Source organism: Protopterus annectens, chromosome 3.part0, assembly GCF_019279795.1.
Source record: "Protopterus annectens isolate FY-2018-M chromosome 3.part0, PAN1.0, whole genome shotgun sequence".
In the NCBI taxonomy this organism is placed as follows: domain Eukaryota; kingdom Metazoa; phylum Chordata; order Ceratodontiformes; family Protopteridae; genus Protopterus; species Protopterus annectens.
The window spans coordinates 57,443,782-57,465,807 of NC_056731.1; the positions used below are offsets into that span (position 1 = coordinate 57,443,782).

At 38.7% G+C, this 22,026-nt stretch overlaps 1 protein-coding gene across 1 annotated transcript in view; it reads right to left on the minus strand.

The window, feature by feature from the left end:
* The window catches only part of CTNNAL1 (catenin alpha like 1), a 1,837,423-nt gene extending 1,821,015 nt beyond the window's left edge, over window positions 1-16,408 (minus strand). Inside the window, exon 1 of the mRNA XM_044064584.1 lies at window positions 15,608-16,408. Coding sequence (XP_043920519.1) covers window positions 15,608-15,730 — 123 coding nt within the window. The 5' untranslated portion in view covers window positions 15,731-16,408. The remainder of the gene's footprint in view (window positions 1-15,607) is intronic.
* Between the last annotated feature and the right edge of the window lie 5,618 nt (window positions 16,409-22,026).

Sequence of the window (22,026 nt, forward strand, 5' to 3'; positions counted from 1 at the left end):
GGCATGCAACTTTCCTTAGGTGTGAAATGTTCTCAACCAGAAAGATGCTGTAAAACCAGAATGTTTACATGGTCCAATTCAAAAATGGCCCTGCAGGATCAGAATAAAACTAGCAAGTCGGATGATGAAAACCAGAAACTACTCAAATGGGCACTTTATTTAATAAGTACACTGTTTATTAAATAAGAACACTACAGGATTCCTTGGAACATGAACAATCTTTTTATAGAAGTACAAGGGCCAACTTAAAGTCCCAGCAGAGTTAAATGACAAAATTTGCTGAACGCATATGCTCAGTTGGCTAGATCACCAGTGTACATTTAAAAAAAAAATGAAATGTTAAACTCTTTGCAATTAAAATGGTCATGAAGCTTGTATACACAATTACTATTCGATGCAATATAGCACCTTAGTCTATAAGTAAAATTTCTTGCATCAGTCCTCAATATGTCAAATCCATAAACATGTGAGGCTTAGCATAGTATATAAAAATCAAAGCATTTACTATAGATAACGGATAATTTATATGCTAATGTACCAGATCAGATATGGCCCATGCTGTCATATCGGCCATCACCTCAACATGAGGTAGTCAATAACCAGACTGGAAGACTGGGCCTTATTCTTCCTTCCCACTCTCACCACTTTGTGGCTTTTTTTTAAAACAAAAAACACATCATTATTGAATTATCACTTATGAAGCTTTATACAAATTTACCTAACTACAACAGCTTAATTACTTGGATCTCACCCAAATAACACTGGTTCATGGGCTATTACACCCCAACAAAGGTCCAACATCATCTTGGATGTGCCTTTCTTACATCTCATCAAGCTACAACTCAACAAGACACCATATAGTCGACTCCAACACCCCAGTCACTGTTTTCCATGGAAATATCACTGCCAGTATGGCTTCTAAGGATGTGTTTACAATGATTTCCTCTGATTTTCTTCTTTTCCCCGATGTTGTGTGACGTGAGGATAGTATTTATTACATTTTATACACAGACAGACACATTATATTACACATAATACATATATAACCATGGCAGCGCTACCCACCTGGCAGTATGAATATATTGGCTCTAGATACACACACATGATATATACATACATACATACAGGTGGTCATTCACACATTTGGAGGGGCTAGCCCCTTTTCAAAAAGTAAATGCTTCTTTTAATTTTACTTTTTTTTTTGGTGCGGAGCTGAGTCCCCAAACAGTTGAAATTAGTGAACTGAGTTTTCATATTGATGACATATAAGTGAAGCTAGAGACTCTTTGCTGGTATACTCCCTTCAGAACAACTTCTATCAAAAGTCTTTATAATTCCCAAATCATACTTTCCTCACAATCCAGGACTCCCCTCCTACTCTGTCTTACTCCCTATCCTGTTCTCAAACACCCTTGCTTTCTTTCAGTATTCCTTCCTTAAACACCTGCCTTAATTTTGGCACGTAAAATAGCTTCTTGCTACCCAGCATTTTGTCTGCATTTAACAGTTAATGCAGTGTCTTGCATGACAATCAATTTGATATTCTTAGCATATGCCAGAAAATAAATAAAATTCACAATCACTGCTACTACTCTTTTGTTTAAATCAAAGGTTGTTACATGTCAAAGCAGCAAAGCACAATTTTCACTACACAAATACTGTATAGAAACGTCATCAACAACTGCCTGCTGATGACACACTAATATTTTTTTCATTAGAATAAAACTCCCTACATATTTTTTTACATCTATACTTAATGTACATTGCTACATCACTGTTGCTGTTTTGCTCAGATCATATGTCATTAGTAATGCATACCAGCACAGGTTTTGTTGTATAGATATTGCACACGTGAATTTCTTTCTTATTGTTGACAATCTGTTTTCTTCATTACAATAACACTCCTTGTACATTTCTGTGTGTAAAAAACATTTCTGAAATGTGAAATGATGTGTATGTCATGTGTCAGCGTGTATCTGGCAGCTTGATGTAGATGATTTTAGACATGTGCTATGCAACTCTAGGCTGTAGTCTAGTATTAGAGTCCCTCAGACACCATTTGTGTACTGCGTGGTTGAACAGGTCACTTAACCTAGCACTATTAGGCAAGAGCTAAAAAGCAGCGTACACCTAGCAGGTTTACCTAGTAAACAAAGGAGAAAAATAAATGCATGTTTACATATGGTTACAATGCACTTTGTAGAATGCTCAGCTTGTTGACAGATATTTGAGAAGTCATTCCGTGCTGATATCTCTTAGACAAGTTGTGATGTAGTCAACTTCAGAGTCATCTTATGAACCTGATTATACAAAAGCAGTGATTTCCCTCTTGGTTGTAGTTGTGCACTTGTACAGTTAATATTTGTAAGTAAGGGGTGATGACTGCAACCCCCTCCCCCAGTGTAACTGTTGAATTAGGTTCCTAGGTTGAAGCACAGTTGTGCTTTGTGTTGGGAAGTGACCAAACATAAAAGCATACCTGTAGCAGCTTTGGTATGCTTCTTACATAACTCAGGTACATTAGAGGAATAAAGTGACTAAACTGATGATTTGCTTGTTTGCTGTTCAGAACAGGAGAGGATTAAGTCAGTTGTATGGGAAGGTTGCTTTTGCAGTGGTTTGTGTACCACTGTTTTGCAGAGTTGACTGATGTGTATTACTACTGAATAATGATTTGTGTATTGATGACATGTGCACTGATATATATGTACATGTTTTGTGTGTAAATATATGCCTAATCACACACTTCATAAAACGAGTGCATGCCACCTCTATCAAAAATACTCAAACTTCATAAATTCATAGGTAGGTACTAGGCTATCAGCCCAAGGGCCTAAGTAAGCCTAGCCAACAAAGTTCCCTGGCTTACACCACCCAAGAAAGTTAATTTCCTGTGCCCCTGTTGAGCAGAGCCACAGAAGTGATGCCCGAGGTATATTTCCTATTTCCCATCCACTCATCAAGATTCTTCTTGAAGAGTGCTAATACGGAACTTTGCTTGACATAGTGGATAGCTTGTTCCAGAGTATAGGAAGTCTCTGGGACAGGAATCTCTCCCTCCAGAATGTCCTGTTTATTGTGGTGACAAAGTTTAGGTCCCTAGAGCGTGTAGCTCGGAGGGATTGGGATTTCTTTAGGTGTAGCATGTCCAACAGCTCTGGGTTTAACATAGCTTTATATGTTAGGCAGAGATCTCCTTGAAGTAGGCGATATGCTACACAGTAAAGCTGGAGTTTTTTTGAGATGGTCAGTGTAGGGCATCTGTTTGAGGCCAGTAATCCTCTTTGTGAGGTACTTCTGTGGCCTTTCCAGCTGCTGCAGATGTCTTGTGAGGTACATTCCAAAAGGGGCACTGTACTCTATAATGGGTCTAATGAGTGCCAAGTAGAGGGGAACAATGACCTCTTTTTTCCTGGATGAGAATTCTTTTGTGATGAGATGTGCCACATAGAAGGATTTCCTGACTACTGTGGCGATCTGATTATCAAAGGAGAGACTGCTGTCCTGGGTCCCAAGGTCTCTTATCACACATTTGGCATTAAGCAGACTGCCGTTTATGTGGTAGTTCATGGGTACAGAGTTTTTACCAAAGGGGATGACAATGCACTTTTTGGCATTGAGCTTGAGGCCATACCTCTGACACCAGGCATCTGTCTCAGGCTCTTCTGTAGGATGTCCACATCATTTGGGGACTTGATTATGGCTCCTAGTTTTCACTCATCTGTGAACTTTGTTAGCCAGAGGTCTTCTGTGTTAGCCTGTACTTCAGAGAAGTAGATACCAAACAGGAGAGGTCCCAGGACTGAACCCTGTGGTACTCCACTTGTCACTGATTTGAAGTCAGATTTGGAGTCTGCAACTTTTACAGTGTGAGTTCTGTCAGTGAGACAGTTGACAACCCATCTTGTGACGTAGGGATTTATACCTAGTTTAGTGAGTTTAGCTATAATTCCAGAATGGGGGATGGTGTTGAAAGCCTTGGGGAGGTCAAGATAGGTTGTGTGAACCACCTTACCCTTGTCTACTGCTTTGGTGACTGCCTCAAAGAAGTTGATCAGGTTCAGAAGGCATGATCTGCCTTTCACAAACCTGAACTGGATGGGGTCCAGAGTTTGGAGGTTACCAATGTCTTTGTTTATGAGTTCCATGATGATACGCTCCATGGCCTTCCAGACCAGGCTCGTCAGGCTAATAGGGCGATAGTTCCCAGAATCAGTGGTGGCTCCCCCTTTGTGGAGTGGGATAACTGTTGCCGTGTGGCATTCAGTGAGAAAGCCTGACATGAGACTATGACTGAACATGGTGCTTAGGTGGGGAGCCAGTTCGTTCTGAAGTTAGTGTAAAACCGAGCCAGGGATGTTCTTCGGTCCCATGGATGCTGTGTTTTTGGTTTTAGAGAGTTCAGCTTTTGCCTGCATAGATGTGATTAAAGGGACTCTGCATTCTTCCTGTATAGATATGGGCCCTTTAGGCGGGTGAGAGGGGGTAAAGTTAGCACTTAACCTATCTGCCAGGATGTTGGCAATATCAGTTGGTTCTGTAATTTTCATGCAGTTGTGCTGTAACTCAGAGCAGATCTGGGTGTTGCCACTGAGATTCTTGACATAGTTATAGAATGCTTTGTGGTTGCCCTTAGAATCAGTGGTGATTTTGTTTTTGTAGCTAGCTTTGGAGGATCTTATAAGGGATTTCAGCTTCTTACTGAGGCTGACCAGGGAGCTCCTCCACTCATGGGATTTTACTCTCTTGTGCAACAGTTTTTTTCCTTCTGTTGTAGAGCTTGTTTATGGCAGGGGACCACCAGATTGGCTTCCTTTTTTTTTTTTTGGAGGATAGCATCTTGGTTCTGTTTGGGATAGCACAATCCATGCACTTGTGTAAGTGCATTTGTGTAGGATTCAGCAGTCATAACTGTATTGTCCATCTGCATGGGTGTCATGAAGTTGGCTTTGGAGAAATTTTTACCATGGTTTCCTTAATGGTGGGTGGGTGGGGGGTGAGATGCAGATATCTAGGGTGATTAGCTTATGGTCGGATCTGACCAACGAGGAGTTGACTTTAGGTGTGGAACACCGGTCACTCATGTTGGCAATGACTAGGTCTAGGATATTGTTGCCCCTGGTGGGGGTGTCAATAAGTTGATCCAGGGCACTGGAATTTATGAATTCCAGAAAGCGTTGAGCGAAGGAGTTGGTACATGAGTAGTTTTCCCAGTTAATGGTGGGGTAGTTGAAATCGCCCATTATTAGGGTGTTTGGTTGAACCCTAATATTTTCCAGCATATCAAGAAAAGAGGAGTGGGAATCCTGGGGCATGGTGGGGGATCTGTAGCAAGCTACAATTTGGATTGCAGTTTTGCCCAGAGTTTGTTGCACTTGGATAACCTCAGATGCATTATGCTGCGCAACTAGCCTGGAGGCGTGGATATCCTTAATGAATATGGACATACCTCTGCCTTTGGTGTTCTGGTCTAGGTTAGATGGCCGAAAAGTGTGGTATGAGTTATAGCCTGGTAATGCAGGGGTGCTCTCTAGAGCCTTGAACCAGGTCTCAAGTCACTGCACAGATATCAATGTTCTCCATTTTAAGGAGTGCCTCGCTTGAGTGCATTTTGAAATTTAGACTTCTAGCATTGAGTAGCATTACCTTCAGTGTTTGCTTGCCTGTTCCTGTTACAGTGGTGAATTTGTCATTTGAACCTTGCCTAAAAAAGTCACTATAGGGGCGGCAAGAGCCTTAGCCAGTATCCGGAATCCCAGGGGTGAGAGGTGCAGGCTATCTCTGGCAAAGCATCGTGGTCTGTCGACCATGCTGTCCCAGGCAGACAGATACTGAATCCCCTTAGAATGACACCAGATGCTTAGCCAATTGTTGAAGTCAATCATTTTGTCCTTGTACTGCCAGTAAAGATGGCAACTGCACATCTGTTACTTTATTAGTGATGCAAGCCAAAAACGTCATCACTGCCATGCATGCAATTAAGCAAGCATGCTTATAATACTCCCACAGACTTTTATTACTCATTTGCAAGATCCTACTAATGGATAACTGTTTACAACTACTCTCTATCAAACAATCTTGCAGGTCCTCCCACTCCTGTGACTCCTGTGCTGTTACACATCACTCCTCGTTACTCTCTTATCTGTGCTGATCTAGAATTCTGCCATCTTGACCCATTCATTTGGCATGCCCTATCAAGTACATGATTTCTCAGTTTTGCTTCTTCTAAGTCTCACCTTCTTAAACAATCTAAATGGTGCTGTATTTAATCTCTAATTTAACTGCCTTTATTTCTGCACTGTCATACTCCTGTTCATATCTGCTCTTACTTTGATTTCCCTTCATGACAGAGTTCACCTGCAGCACACCCATTTTTGAGCAGTATTACGTTTTCCACTATAAACAGGTGTGTAATGCCACTGCATTCTAATGCTCCGTGTTCATTACTGCATGCACTGTTTTAATATTTGTTGTTACCACTCTCTTATTCCTTGTTGGTATTCCTATAGTTCACTTTTAATGTTTATTTATTATATAATTGGGTCAGGAATGAAAAGGGACCCCACATGCCAAGTTCACCTACCCTTAAATAAAGGTTACTATACTTTTGAAGTAAAGAGCACCCCTTTGTTGCCAGCAACACCATCCCTTTAAACCTGTGAGCAGATATACAAACTTTGTGATTCAGCCTAATATCCTCTATCACTTACTCTCAACTTTCCAAAGATCTCATCTGAAGCCACTGACTCATTAAGGAGTAAATTATAAACGCTTATCTTCAAGGACAAACAAACATGTACATTTACTCTCAGACCAAAGAAAATTAACTTAAAGGTGAAAGCTAAAATAGCTACATCACTTCTTGAAGCTGCTGTCTCTAGCTGTCTACAGTTTTGTTTTGTTTTTAATTGATCACTTTTTCTTTATTTTTTATTTCCAGCAGACGAGTCTCATCTGACTCATTTGTTTAGTGTTTCCATTAGAAATAAAGGCAATTACATTACAGATTCAATACAACAACATTTAGATTGTTTAAGATGGTGTAACTTATAGCATCCTTAGAAAAAGAAGAATGAATAAGTAATGTACTTGATAGGGTATGCCAAATGAATGGGCCAAGACAGAAGAATTCTAGATCAGCAGAGATAAGGGAGTAATGAGGGGTGATATGCGACAGTAGAAGAGTCACAGGATCCTTTTTAAGGTGGTAACCACTAGTAAGTGGCATACATGCTTAGGCTAAGCAAGCGATACCTTACTTTGATAAGGCTATGTGGGACTTTAGGGCAAACTCTAGTGTAAGCTTTCAGATGCATATAAAATGATAAATGAAACCTGCTCCCTTCTTTTATTTGTATCCACAAGAAAGGAACATGAGTTGAAAATATTTAGTACAGTCATATAGCAACTGTAAAGTGAACAGTGGCAGCTTGCAGAATTGTTTAGGGAGTGCTATAGTCATGAAGTTAGTTACTCCATTCCAAGTAACTGCCAATGTCAGACGTAGTTACAAATCTATGCCACCATGGCAATAACACACTAACATATGTAAAAAGAGCAGAGTCCATCTTTCAACTCACCATTTGCGTCTTTTGGCTTTTCCCGGTTAGGGGTCGCCACAGCGGAACTCCGGTCTGCTAATGATTGGTAGTTGATTTTTACATGCCGAGTTACCAGCCCTGACACACAACCTTCAACAAATGTACGCTCATTCACGCATGTCTACATGCAGAAGACGCTCTAGCTGAGAATCGAACCGGACAGCGTCTTACTGTGAGGTTTCAACACTACCGCAGCACCACCACCGTGGGTATTGGAAATTATTAAAGTATTAGTTATAACTGCAATGCTAATTCTACTCATTTCACAACACTTCTCACCATTACACATAAATGTGAACGCTGAGTGAAGGCAGCACACAGTTTAGTATGGCCAATGGAGGGATATTGCAAACCAACCCCTTCTGAAGCAGAACCTCATCTTCTTGTCCCCAAATGTCAATGGCTGCATGTGGATTATCAGGGGACAAGCAAAATCTTAATGATCTTTTTCCCTGCCAAGAAAAAAGCATAATCTACTGTTCTGTGAACGTGTATTCTCTCTTATCTCTAAATCTCATTCAGTAACCATCATGATAGATGTCCTGTCACTATGCCTCTGGACTGGCAAACATTGCTAGTTTTTCCTCCCTTCAGAGCTGAGGAGGCAGCTCCTGAACCCCATGACTCCTACACAGGAGGCCTACAACCTCACCATTATAAAAACAGTTCAAAACAATTGTCAAGCAGAATAAAGTCCCCCCCATTTATATATATTTTTAAATGTCACATACATGTGTTACAGCCCCTTCTATGTCTCCCCAATAACAAGCGTTAGGAGTAACACTGAGAATGCTCCTCTTCTCTTTGGAGGAGTGTAGTTATGCAATATCTGTGCCACAAACTAGCTACACCAAGTGAAAATAATGTGCTGAAATGTCTTACAAGTTTAATTTACTAAGAGTAATATTGTTGAGAAAAATTTGCGAACACATACAAATTTAAGGTTTTATTCAAGCTGTCTCTGTATATGAATTACATGTTTCCTTCATAAGGTCTTGTTTCTCCTATTTTCAGTGGCTGGAGATGAAATATTTTGATTGTTAGTGCAAAGCTTCTCCTTGACTAGGACTCTGATGTGATGCTTTTGTAAATTAGCACTTGGGTTCAACAATTTTCAGTAGATAAACAAAGCAGCACAAAACCACAAGACTGTCTCTCAGGCATTCCAATCTTCACAAGAAAGAATATACATAAGACGAGGGTGGGCAGATTTGTTTGCAAATAAAATTACATTCAACAAGAAAACAGCTCCTTACACTTTTTTGGAAGTTAAATTGTGAAACAGACAGGCGTTTATCCAACAGTCAGGAAAATCTCAGTTCAGAACAATAGCTATGGGTTAGTTGTGCCACAACCGATTCATTTTCTTGCTGTGGTACATTGTTCTCCAGAGCTGGCCTAGGGCAGCACAGTACAAGTGCCGTGCCTAGTTTTCAGTTCAGTGGCTCTTGTGCCTATAACCTGTTACGGAGATACGCAGCTAGTTAGTAAATAAAGAGGACTTACATACTCTGAATGCTTTGTTCGGCCAAGTAATAAAGTACACAGTATCCAGAGATAGTCTTTTTTAATCATCTTATATATTTTTTAGTTGTTTGTATGTAATCACCCTATGTGCATTACTCTCCTCTGTCTTGACTCATACATGTCTGAATCCTACCATTGTGTTATCCGATATTAATATCTGGGTCAGGCCTACAAGTATCTTGCATCCCCTTTGTGTGTGCATATGTACATTCATTTCACCTACTGCTACCGCAATTTAATCCTTTGAATTATGACTCTTCCAAAGGCATCACATTAAGTGTCATCTTTTCCTAGAGCTACTGTCTTTCCTCATTATGAAATTAGTACATCAAAACTTCTCTTTCATCTTTACGTTACTAGTACCTTAAGTTATTTGTACTTCACTTTGTTTACTTCTATAAGTGAACCTAGACAGCTTTCAGCCATGGCCTTATCACATTAACAATAATAAAAGCAACAGATCTGAACATAAAATTTTATTAGATAAAGTGACACAATAAATCCCTGTATATTTTCCTAAAAGTCTATTATGTAAACCCCTTTATCACATCACTTACTATGCTCTAGTCTTACAGTGTCTTTTTAAGTATGCTTTCTCCTTAACTGTGCATAGCCAACTGAAGTGTGTGAATTTTTTTATGTAATTTGCTACCAGTCAAGAGAGATTAGAACATACATCTGTTCATTCTCAGGACAATGTTCCAACAGTTATGCAATATTTTATAATACTATTATTAATCTTATGAAATGCTACCACTGACACTACATAAGACAAAGTTACATGTATGGCCTTATACTTTCAACATCTGCCAGCAAGTAGGTGTACTGGATAGCATTCCAATCCCACTATCATGTCCAGCAATACTTCAGGTTACGGCTTTTCTACAACCATGAATGAGAACAAAGCCATGGATTCAAAGTAATTATACAACAACCCCCCATTAAATATTCAAAAACGTGCATGCTGATTGGTCAGCATGCACTTTGTAAATCAGAGTTATAGTAATGGAAAAAGGTCCGGTCACCCAGACTTTTTCCATTACTATAACTCTTTTTTTTTTTTACAGTAACTGAGAACGCAAGATCTCCGTTGCTTCACACTGTCTCCTTATGTTAAATGAGTTTAACATAGCGAAACAGTTTTTAAAAAGCAATGGAGATCTTGCTTTCTCCATTGCTTTTGCCCACAGCTCTGATGTACTGCGTAGGCATGCGCAGTACATCAGAACTGCCGCAGAATACCAGACAGCTGCGGAAGGGCAGCAAGGAGGTAAAATAAAGTAATATTTTTTTTCTTAAATAATGTCATTGTATAATAGCAATAACCCACTTCTGGGTGTGGTTAATGCTGGATTTACCCATGGTTGGCTTTGTTTGGCCACTCGGGCTTCGCCCGAGTGACCAAACCACACCAACCATGGGTAAATCCAGCATTACCCACACCCAGGCATGGGTTATTGCTATAACAGACAATGCAAGAGTTCTGCACAGTCAACAAACTAGAGGGGCGTAGGGTACCATGTGTTACCAATGAATGTATGTATGTATGTATGCATGCAGTGTGTGTGTGTGTGTGTGTGTGTGTGTGTGTGTGTGTGTCTCTACATCCATGTGCATGTAAAAGGATATCTGATCAGCAAATAAAGCATTACAGAAAAAAGTAGCACCTCTCATTTCTGAATACTTATTTTGTTTATTCTTTGTTGCTCAGGTTAGTCACACTAGGTTAATGGCCACTTTTCAGGAGAGACCGAGAAGCATTTGTACTACCAGGGGAAATTTAGCCAGGGCACTGGAAAACTTCCCTTATTCTTTCTGATAGGTGCTGTGGGATCTTCTACATACACCTGAGTAAACAGATGGAACCTCAGTTTAATGTCTCATCCAAAGGACAACACACTCAGGAGTGCAGCACCCCCCCTTAAGTTAAAGTGCAGTGTTGGCAGTACATCAAACCGTTGTTGGAATAGAACTCACACCCTTCTGCACCATAGGCACATGTGCTCCATGCTGTACCACTGACAGTGACTACGTACCTGCAATGACTTTTGTGGATTTGTTCAGGTTCTCATACAGTGTTTTGTACTCTATTTATAAACTAAAACTGCATGCATGAAACTCATCCAGTGAGAGAAGAAACAGGTACAATTCTTATATGTAAAGCTAAGCTTAAGTACTTAGTTTGCATTCATGTCAGATTCATCAACATCACATCCTCACACCTGTATTAAGTTTTCTTGGTCTCAAGTAACTGTATTCTCTTTTTTTTTTCTCAAGATGCTACTGGTATTTGTGGACCACAACACAGTTTAATCCTTAAAGGTTCTTGTCATAATAAGCACAGTGAAAGTTCACTACAGACAAATTACAGGAACTGGGATCTTGCCAGCTCTTTTCAACAAACCTGCTATATAGTTCAGCAACAGTATTTAACCCCTGCACTTCCAACTAATAGCACAAGCAGTCATGAAGGGAAAAAGAACTCATGAGTCATATCAGATTTTATATTCAGCATTAGATGTTATTCACCAACTCAAGATACTAAAAACACGCAGAATTTGTTACTTAATTTAACCACATAATCACTCATTACCACAATGGCTTAGCAAAGAGGTGTACCACACTATCCAGCTGCCAAACTGTGGTACAAACTCTGTTAGAAGAAAGTAACAATCAGGGCAAGTAAACACAATTCTTTTAATTCGTGGGCTCCTTTTATTCTGGCCGTAACAGACAGGTGTGGTTACATATCATAATCAAGTATTAAGCTGTCTGCTCCTTGGGTCAGAGTTTTCTGATACAAGTAGATACATCAGAATAAAAAAAAAATTAAAAAAAAATGTTCATCTCAAGCCCATGCAGACTGCATTTCTCTATGGACTGGCATGGTTATGTTTTGGAAATTTTCATCTAATAACTTTCATTTACTTGCACAAGATCTCTGGCTCTGCGAATTAAAAACATCAAGCAAAACTTTTTAGACTATCCAGCAGAGTTACTCTGTAAACACAAAAGACTTGTCAGAATAGCTTAGCTGTGATACTAAATTTAGGGCAAGCTTGTTTAACGCTACAGTGAATCAACCACTTTCAAACAATCATCTTTTTCACTTGCTTCACTCATCTCAGTGGTCTGGATCTAATTTGAGTAAACATACTTTAAAAGCTTACTAAAGCAGTTTCAGTGAACATAAAGATTGTTGCATCTTTCCTTCTAATACTAGATCAACAAGTGTGGAAAATTATTTTCCCTATTTATTTTATGTCTATTGTACAGAGTCCCTTGCACAGTTTTCCTTTTTAATAAAAGAATTCCGTCAGACACATTTTACCAGACTACCTCTGTTTAAAAATGATTTTAATGAAAAGTTAAACCTGTATTTCAAACACAACATAAGACACAATTGCACACTGCAATGTTAGCATTTAATCTGTACTGTCTTTATGAATAAACCCCTTAAGAAAACACAGTTTGGTCAATACAGCATATCTTTCAACTGCACACAGAGTTGCAGAGCGTCCAGATTTTTGCCTCATATTTTTGGTCTGTCCTCAAAATAAGTGTGATTTTCTGTGAAATCATCAAGGACTGCAGTCACTAAATAATGGCAGACATCTGAGTTTCAGACTTTACATCCTTCAGAAAATGCACATGAATGCAAAATCTGTATTCCTAGGAAATTTCTAAGAGCACTTTTCTGTCACTTTTTTAGGCCTCTGTCTTGGATTCTTGCAATAAGAAGGTTGAGAGTTATGCAATGATGGATCGAATTCTAAATTAAAAAAATGATGCACAATAGCTTTCCTTGCCTCTGAACACAAGCAAAACCTCCACACACTTAAAACACAATTAACATAATGTAGTTGGTATAAAATATCAAAAGTAGGAAGCAAGAGTAAACACACTAATAAATATCCCAACTACTAATGAAACAAACTATATAGTAATTTGTCAAGAGAATATAAAGTTGGGTACTATAAGCAAAAAAGAGGCTTCCTCACCTTAAACATAACCAAAAATCCCTTTATTCTCCACTAATCACTTCGTCTCTCATCCACTCTTTACAACCTGCACCCATACTCCGTAACTTCAAACTCATCACAAGTATTCAAATACTAGTGCATCCTATCCTACTGGCAATGTCAACCCACACTCCTTTATTACATATTACCATTACACCATGGAACCAGTTTTTATCATTTCTACAACCCCTGCCAATGCCTCTCATTCATTCCATGCCATCCCATAAGCAGCATTCTAGACTCAAAGCATGTCTCACCACCCCGCACTGCTCATCATCTTATACACCTATAGAGACCTGCAAATTCTTCTTTAGGACCACCAGCACCCCAGTGCAATTTCACTTTTTTTTTTTTTTAATATATATATTTTACTGCTAGTTTTCCATACCAACACTATAGCCTGTACTTGATCTTAGAAACCGAATGTTGCTATATAACTTGAATAACTTGCTTTTTGCATAAACTGCACATAAAAATAAGTAAACAAACTGGTATTGTCCCTTGTCTCTAACAAAGGCACTCAACCAGGTATTTTATCCTTCCTAACATCCTCTTACATGCAAATTAAGAAATGAATTGTTAGTGGTAAAATGGCATGAATGATGGACAAGAAACAAGCCTCTATTATATCACAGTTTAGAAGCTAAAACATCCTTCCACTTTCCATAAAACACCAAGAGTCCCCTGGCCTTAGGTACAAGCATTACATCTGACAGTATGCTATGCTAATGATAAACTTTTTGAACTACTCACATAAAAAGAATGCATTACAGTATTTACCTCAACAAGAGCAGCAAAGCAGACAGTTACGCTGAACTCTTAACAGCATGAGAAATACCAGATCCAAGGACTTAAAACCTTGCTTGTGTCTCACAGATTACCCCTGCTTTGGAATGGGCTTTACATCCACGTGAAGCAGAGTTTGACCCTAACACTAATCAAACGTAACCAGTACCAATGGATGGGAAATCAAAAATTTACCCTGGATGTTGCACTTATCTCCATATTGGACAAAGGGATTTTGTAAATGGTCTGTCACCTTAAAACATCAATATGCCCCTGGGTAACTGTTATACTAAACTATGTCAGACAACTTACAATTTTTATACATCTAAACAAATATAATGCCTTCTTACCCTATGTCTCCCTCGGTCTCAGAATAAAATCATATTCATATTTCGTTATTCATCTCACCTTAATTAGAAATCATGGAATTCTCATTTTCCAAATATGTAAACAAGTAATTTGTATTTAGATTGACCACTGTTTTTAACATCCTGTCTGCTGAAACTCACAAATGCTCTATATGTTTCATATGTACATGGATATCCTATATGCTGATTTGCTAATAATACTTGTGTACTAGGTGTGTACATTCAAGCTATATCTACAGCTATCTTATATTGTTAAGTTATTTGCTCCTGGGCTGTAGCTGAAATGGTCTTCTTTACAGCACTCAGTAACCCGGTTAACAAACTTAAAATAGCATCTATACATCCTTATCTAGAGGGATAATTTAGTGAAAAGTAATGTACACGTTAGCATTTACGTTCCCGTGTCTTTCAGTTGTTTGAAACGATACAAATAACAAAACAGTACTTGATTTAGAAACGTTGGAAACCAACTTCATTTTTACATAGTAGGACCACTGACCCTTTCTGGACTGGTCCTTACGTTTTCCGTACCAACTCTCCTCCACATTCACAGGGGCTACTGTTTATGTTTAGTTTTCCTGAGCAGATGGCTACAGCTGTATAACTAGCAACAATAGTGCCAGTCCAAACGTGATAATGAAAAACATCAGTAATTACTTCCTATAGGTACAAGTTCCGCTTTACAATCTGAAATAAATGAGTGCAACAAACTGCACGGCAGAAGAAAACAGCATGCATGAGAGTAATCTGAAAGTGTACAATTCACCCAGCACCGTCACATATGCACATCTAGCCTACTTAAGGACTTTTAACTCCTGCTTCACACTGCTTCTCTAAGCTTAGTTATCCTGCCGGCCATGGCACCTAAGCTGGAGTAACACTTTTTAGCCCACCTATTGTGCTTCCACATCTCCGAACCACAAATCCACAGAGGAAGTCAACATTAAAGAAACTAGGACCCCCAGAAAGACTAAAAAGCCCACAGTACCATTCCCACACTGTGGCAGTCGTTCCATACCATTTAAATTCAAAGTTGTAATCCCCAGAGAGATGCAGCAACCAATGCATGCCACTGACGTTAAAAGCATCACCTTAAAAGACCTAGCACGACCTAGAATACTAGTACTACTGTTTCCTCATCCACGCAGAAATTTCTCAGTTTAAAAAATAAATAAATGAATAAAAAGCCCAGTACTACTGCTTGTGTGTTGTCAACGCCATTCCGTCATTTACAGTCTCCAGGTACACATTTCGAGTGCTGTTACCTCATCTTTACACCCAGCACTGAATACCCCACCCTTACCTGAGAGACCAGTGGGACAAGGGTCTGCTCCACGGAACGAGTTTTTATCTCCAGCCCCGCTGAGTAATCCAGGCTGCCGAACACAGTGCCCCCGTTACTGCCGCCTGAAGGAGAAGAAGCCATTCCCGCCGTCGGACTGCTCTGAACTCACTTTTTCGTGCACTCCACTACTGACTTGGGATACGGCGCCGTGCTTCACCCAGGAGGAGGAGAAAGTTGTTCCAGCTATGGAAGAAAACACGACGGTCGCCTCACAACGGCACAAATATCCCCCCAGTGTGAGGAATGAGATAGCGAGAATCTAAAGCAGGCTGTAGTTCCGGTGTAACTTATATGTGCTGAAAGTAGTGCTTAACGCAGAGCCATGGAAAGGTTACAATGGAGAGGAGCAGTGTGCTGCACTTTCACTGCAGCACTGCCTGAGAAACACTGGAGTGGAGTTACCTACTGACTCACAGCTGCTGACGACACTCGCTCCCATTCAGTTACACAGCTGCAAGAAGACAGACACCAGAACTAACTGCACACAACAGTGCCACCACCACACGTTTCTTACAAAATGCAGGTCCCCCGGGAGTGAGCAGTGGCACTACCAGCAAAAAAAGTTATGCTAACCAGACTGCCAAATGGGTTGGATTAAATAACATTCTGAAACTCATTGCAAAGGAAAGGATCTAAACCCAACAGAAACTTAAAAAAAACTGGTAGTACAACAGTGGCTGGCGTCAGGGATTTCAACAAATTCCGAGCTTCCCCTTGGGCATTAACTGTTCTCAGCTTTGATTTAAGTAAGCTAGCAGAGGCGGGATGGAGAATTGAGAATAATAGTTTGGCGTTATTCCAAGTACAGCTATTCTCGGTTTTACATAACTTTGAGAGAATCCTGTACGAACATCACCTTTTCTCACTTGTTATTTTGGTAGGATTTGGATTGTTTAGAAAGGGTGAAAATACTCTTGGGGAAAGGAATATCTGAAGTCATCCTATAGTTATCGGTTAGTGAAAAATAATATAACAGTAAACGTATGAATGATGTAGGCGCTTAGGTGAATAAACGTCAGCATCACCTCTCGCTTTTCTTACTTGGTATCAAATTAATAAATACATAATATTTAACAAGAAGAAACAGCTGCTTTAGTAATTGTTTCAGCGCAATGACTATTTAATTATTACATTAAGATAATTACACACACACACACACACACACACACACACACACACACACACATATATATATATATATATATATATATATATATATATATGACCTGTTTTCTCAAAACACAATTAACTTCCTTATGTTTGCTTCTGCTATTAGTTGAAAAAGTAATGCATTTTATAACTATTTTATTTATGTGGTGATAATTGTAAAAAGTTTAAAGTGTGCTATAAGGAATGTTACAAGTTTTCAAACTGCCACTAAAACAGGAAATTCCATCATATGACATCAGCAGGGTGCCCTTTGTGTGAAATGACATATTTGCTCTAACAGCTTACTCAAAGCTGTGCACAGAAAAGTATCCCAGCATGGAGACAGTCTGATTCAGAATACTGCAACTATTTTTTAAACCTTCTGTTATCTGCTGAAGGTTACAATTCACCTTACCCTGTTGAGGGTCATGGGGAGCTGGAACATACCTCTCAACTGTCCAGATTTTTGCCTCATATTTTTGGTCTGTACCTCATAAAATCTGTGATTTCCTGGCAAATCATTGAGGACTGAAGTCACTAAATAATGACATACTGTACACTTGAGTTTCAGATTTCGTATTCTTCAGAAAATGCATGCAAACACAAATAAGAGCAATATTTTAAAATTGTCCCTTTTCTGTGCCTTTGCCCCCCATTATTTAGCCTTTGTCCAGATTTCTTGTGCTAAGAGGTTGAGAGCTATGGCTGGAGCTTAACCCAGCAGGCAGTAAAACTGCAGGTCCATGTTGAATTTTGTTGTGACATATTGCCGCTTAATTTTACGATACTCATCCAAAACAGGTACTTCACTGCATTTTTGAGGACTAAAATTGTGAATCTCACACTGTCAAAATGATATCTTCAATTATCCAATTTTTCTTAGGTTCAAGAACCTTGGAAGTGGTATACATAAAAGTAGAGGGAGTGGTAGCAATGCTTCGAAATAGGTAGAGAATGGTTCCAGATACATCTGAATGCTGAAATTTCAATAGGACTCCACTAAAAATAACACAATTAAGTCCAAAGAGTTGAAAAGAAGTCTAAAGCAATTTCACTAAATTATACCTGAACCCCAGCTCCATTTATCAACTAGATAGATTGTTTGGTCTGCTGACCCTTTTTAGCCATGACCTGGGTTCCTTCAGACAAAGCAAATATATACAATTATATAAACAGAAAAACTAAGCAATATAATGCAGATGAACAAAGACAGTGAAGCAGCTGTTACAGAGAGAGATATAGATATTATGTAAAATGCTGTATATACAAGAAAACATTAATTAATTCATTAAATTAATTAATCAACTGTCATTACATCTAACAAAGTTGCAGTTAATAATGTAGCTGTGTCATTTCAGTATTATCAGTTTAGCGAGATAGTTATCCATTGTCCCTAAAGCACTTGCAGCTGGAGTCATTCATAAGATGATTTCTTAATGCATTTTTTGAAGACTTCTATAGTGGATACTGCCTTTATTTCAGCAGATAGACTGTTTCGTGAGGCAGGATCTAGTCATGAACATTTTTTTTTCTCCTATTAATCTTTTGAAGGGTGGCCTGACAAGTATAGTGTCATTCTCTGTTCTCTTGACTGCTTCTTAGAGAGTAAGTTTATTCCATGATTGGTAATTTGTTTCTTAATGGAAATAATTAGTTTGCTAACTTTTAGGATTTTAATAATAGACAGTTTAACAGATAAGAAGTTCTGTCAGTAACTGTTAACCAGTGGAGATCCTTAATGAAGTTGCAATGATGTGTTTGAGGATTTGTCAAAAGTGCGAATCAAAACCAAGCCCTAACACCAAGTCTACCCCATCCCTAAACCTGTCACAATAAGCAGAATCAAAACCTTGATTCGAATGCCAGTCTGCACTCCAACTCTATCCCTAACATCAGTGACTTATGCAAGCATTACTGCAACCATATTCAATCAAGGGGCCTTTCATTAAAAAAAAAGAGCAGATTGCATTTTACATAAGTTCTACATTTGCATAAATCAGATTGAACAAAGAGACTAAAATAAATTACTGTCACCTAGACTGCTTATGAACAGGTAGCCTAATAAATATTGCAGCTTTTTTGATCCCCTAACTAGTGTGAGTTTAGGTATAAATATGCCACCATTTTCTGAATCAAAATTATGAGCTGCACTTAAGTCCTATAAAACCTGTATCTGGCAGTGTGTGTGTGTGTGTGTGTGTGTGTGTGTGTGTGTGTGTGTGTGTGTGTGTGTGTGTCCGCGCAAGTGTTTCCAGTAGCAATGGAAATATCTGTAAATGTATGTCTCTTTTTCTATGAATGTAAAAAATATGTATATAAAGTTTGTAACTGAAGATTTTAATTTTCTGCTGCTAGGAACTACAGCAATTAGAAAGAAGATGTAAAAATGCAATTACAGTGGTTCAACTACAAGCGATCAAGTTCCAAGTGCTCAAAAACACAATGTCTGTAAGCCAGGGCCTCAAGAGTCTTGTAGCTCATGTAGGCTGCTGTTTGTGCTCGAATTTGAATAAGAGTTTGGGCAAGTAGTTGCCACACCTTACCCAAACTCATTATTTGAGTTGAAGAAAAGTTAAGTTGGCAGCCATGTGGGAGGGAGTAGAGGAAGGTGGTAGGTCAAATTAGAACAACAATTGTAAATTAGATTTAGGTTTGGGGGATTGATATGGTAATTTTATAGTTAGGGAACCGGAAGGAAGTTTTAGGGTTAGGGATAGGGAGCAGGATGGGAGTTTTTGGTTTAGGGAACAATTGGGGAATTAAGGATTAGGGATGAAGTGGAATCTTAGGGTAAGGGAGAGAGGGCTCAGGTAAGAACTGGGTTAACAATTTTAGGGTTAGGGTTAGGCCTCTTGTAAGGCTATACAGTTTTATAGGGTTAGGTGTTGGGTTCAGTTTAGTGGCAGCTAGAGCTGTTACTTTTTTTAAGCGAGTGGCAGTGAGCAAGTGTGTCACAAGCTACTGGTATGTGAATACTTGTAGTAGTACCAAACTATAGTGTCTCTGGCTCTTTCTTGGCTCAGGAAGCCAACAAGTTATAAAACAACATCAAGACATTTCTTCAATGAGATAGCTAACCAAGACAAGTAAACACATTAATATGTAAATGCATCTTTCTGTTTTGGTATGAAAAAGATATAAACCACACAGCTGAATGAACAGGACACACAGTTGAGGAGAAGTGCTACCTGGAGCTGTGTAGACTTAGGAGTTAGGGTCCAGTACTTCACTTAGATAAGAACAGTCAGGAAAAACATATATAGAAGCAGATGTTTTCCTTTCTTGCAACCTATTCATTAAAAAGTATTATTTTCTCTTCTTGTGTATAATTCCATATCTCTCTCTGTATGCTTACCTGGTAAATGTGCTGTTTAACTAATCTTTTTTCTCAAGTAAATTATTCTTATTTATTCACTTTTAATAAGACTGTGGTTAGTCATCTTTTACTTATTTATTAATTTATAAAAGTTTTTATAGTTAATTGATGACAAGCTTCTGGCATCTACCTTCACAAGCCAGGCTATTCTGCACACATTTATTAATATTTGTCTTATTAACAAGAGTGAAACAGTGAGTAATCCTCAACTGGGGTGATTGCAGTTCACTAATATGAGTAAAGACAGAAGACTGTATTAAGAAATATTACCAATCTTCCCTGGAAATAAATTTGTGTGTGCGTGTGTGTTTAAAGTGGAATTACTGTGTGCAAGTGAGTAGAGAAAGGCACTGAATCTCTGAGTGAGTTGTGAGAAATGGGTCTAGAGAACTAGGATAAAGACCGTGTTTGGTGAGGTATTCATTTTAAAGCCTATTCATGGGTCTGGATATTCTAGGGTCATACCAAGGACAACAGTGCATATTTTCTTCCTGGTCTTGCATCAAGGTTTCATTCAGAATGCTGTTTAGTGATTCCTATTTCTGTACATTGTTTATACTTTAATTGGTTTGATACTAGTGGTGTGATTTGAGAGACTATATACCTAGTGCCCATCAGATTTAAGTTTTGTAAAATTTTTAGGTTGAAGATTTCAGTTTAGTGCTGGTCAGTAGAGTGGATCACATCACTCTAGCCCTTGTCCATTTTCTTACCTTCACATTGGTTCTCAGTGGTGGAATTCAAACTCCTACCTAGCTTTAGGTGCTCCAATAATATGCAGTGTGCACAATTAATGATACTTTCTTTTATCAGAGAATTGTATGAAATAGTTAACTATGAAAGTGTAGTCAGTGTTGTCCCTCATAGAGGGATAACATCCTGACTATGGCCTATGTGGCCTAAATGTGATTATCAGTTTGAGTATCTGATATATTGACAGGTGGCGATAGTCACATAGTTTTGTTTTCCTCAAAAACTCTCCACTTTAAATATCATATTATGTCAATGATATTTGTCTTGTACTATTCAATGCCAAGGGTTATTTTATGAAATATACCAATCAAAAACCTTAAAATAATGGGTTTACCACTGGATTATTTCTGCATACTACTGTTAGCCTATTCTCAGTGCCACAATCGCTCTTACTCAACACCCTTATCCACATTAAAGTAATGTTTAAAATTTGTCCCTGATTTTGTTGCGTCCCTCATTATTCGTTTGGCTTTGTCCCTGATTTTGGAATGAAGACATTAAGAGCTATGAAGTAGCATTGCATCTGGCAAGGGAATGTGTAAATGAAGTGGATGTGAGTGTTTGCATGGGGAGGGGGGGCTATTTCTAGGCTACAGGGGTACTCTGTACCAAATAATTAATTTAATTATTTACATTTCGTTTGCTCTTGACATTTACTATGTAACAGCATCATTATTACTGTTGGTGTTTAGAGAGTAACAACAGCTTGCCATTTGTGTGTGGGCACTAATGTTTGCTACATCAGCATCGTTGAAGGAACTAGTCAGTGACCACCTATTTGTATCCAACTTCATCAGAATATATTGCAAACACTGCACTGTACAGGAACTCAGACCATGTGATACACAAGCTAAAGCACCAGTTTAATAGATGTGTGTAATTTATATCACATCCCTCTTTTAAGATGAAGATTCCTACTTAATCTGTGAGGTAGTATACTTTAAATAATATCAACAGCATATACACTTATAAGTAAATCATGAATTTCTCTACATCATGTCATTGCATTAGTAAATGAACAGTATGCATTACAATAAATCATCTTTATGTGCCAATTTAACTTTTGCCCAAAATGCAAGGGCAATTTAGTATTCATTTT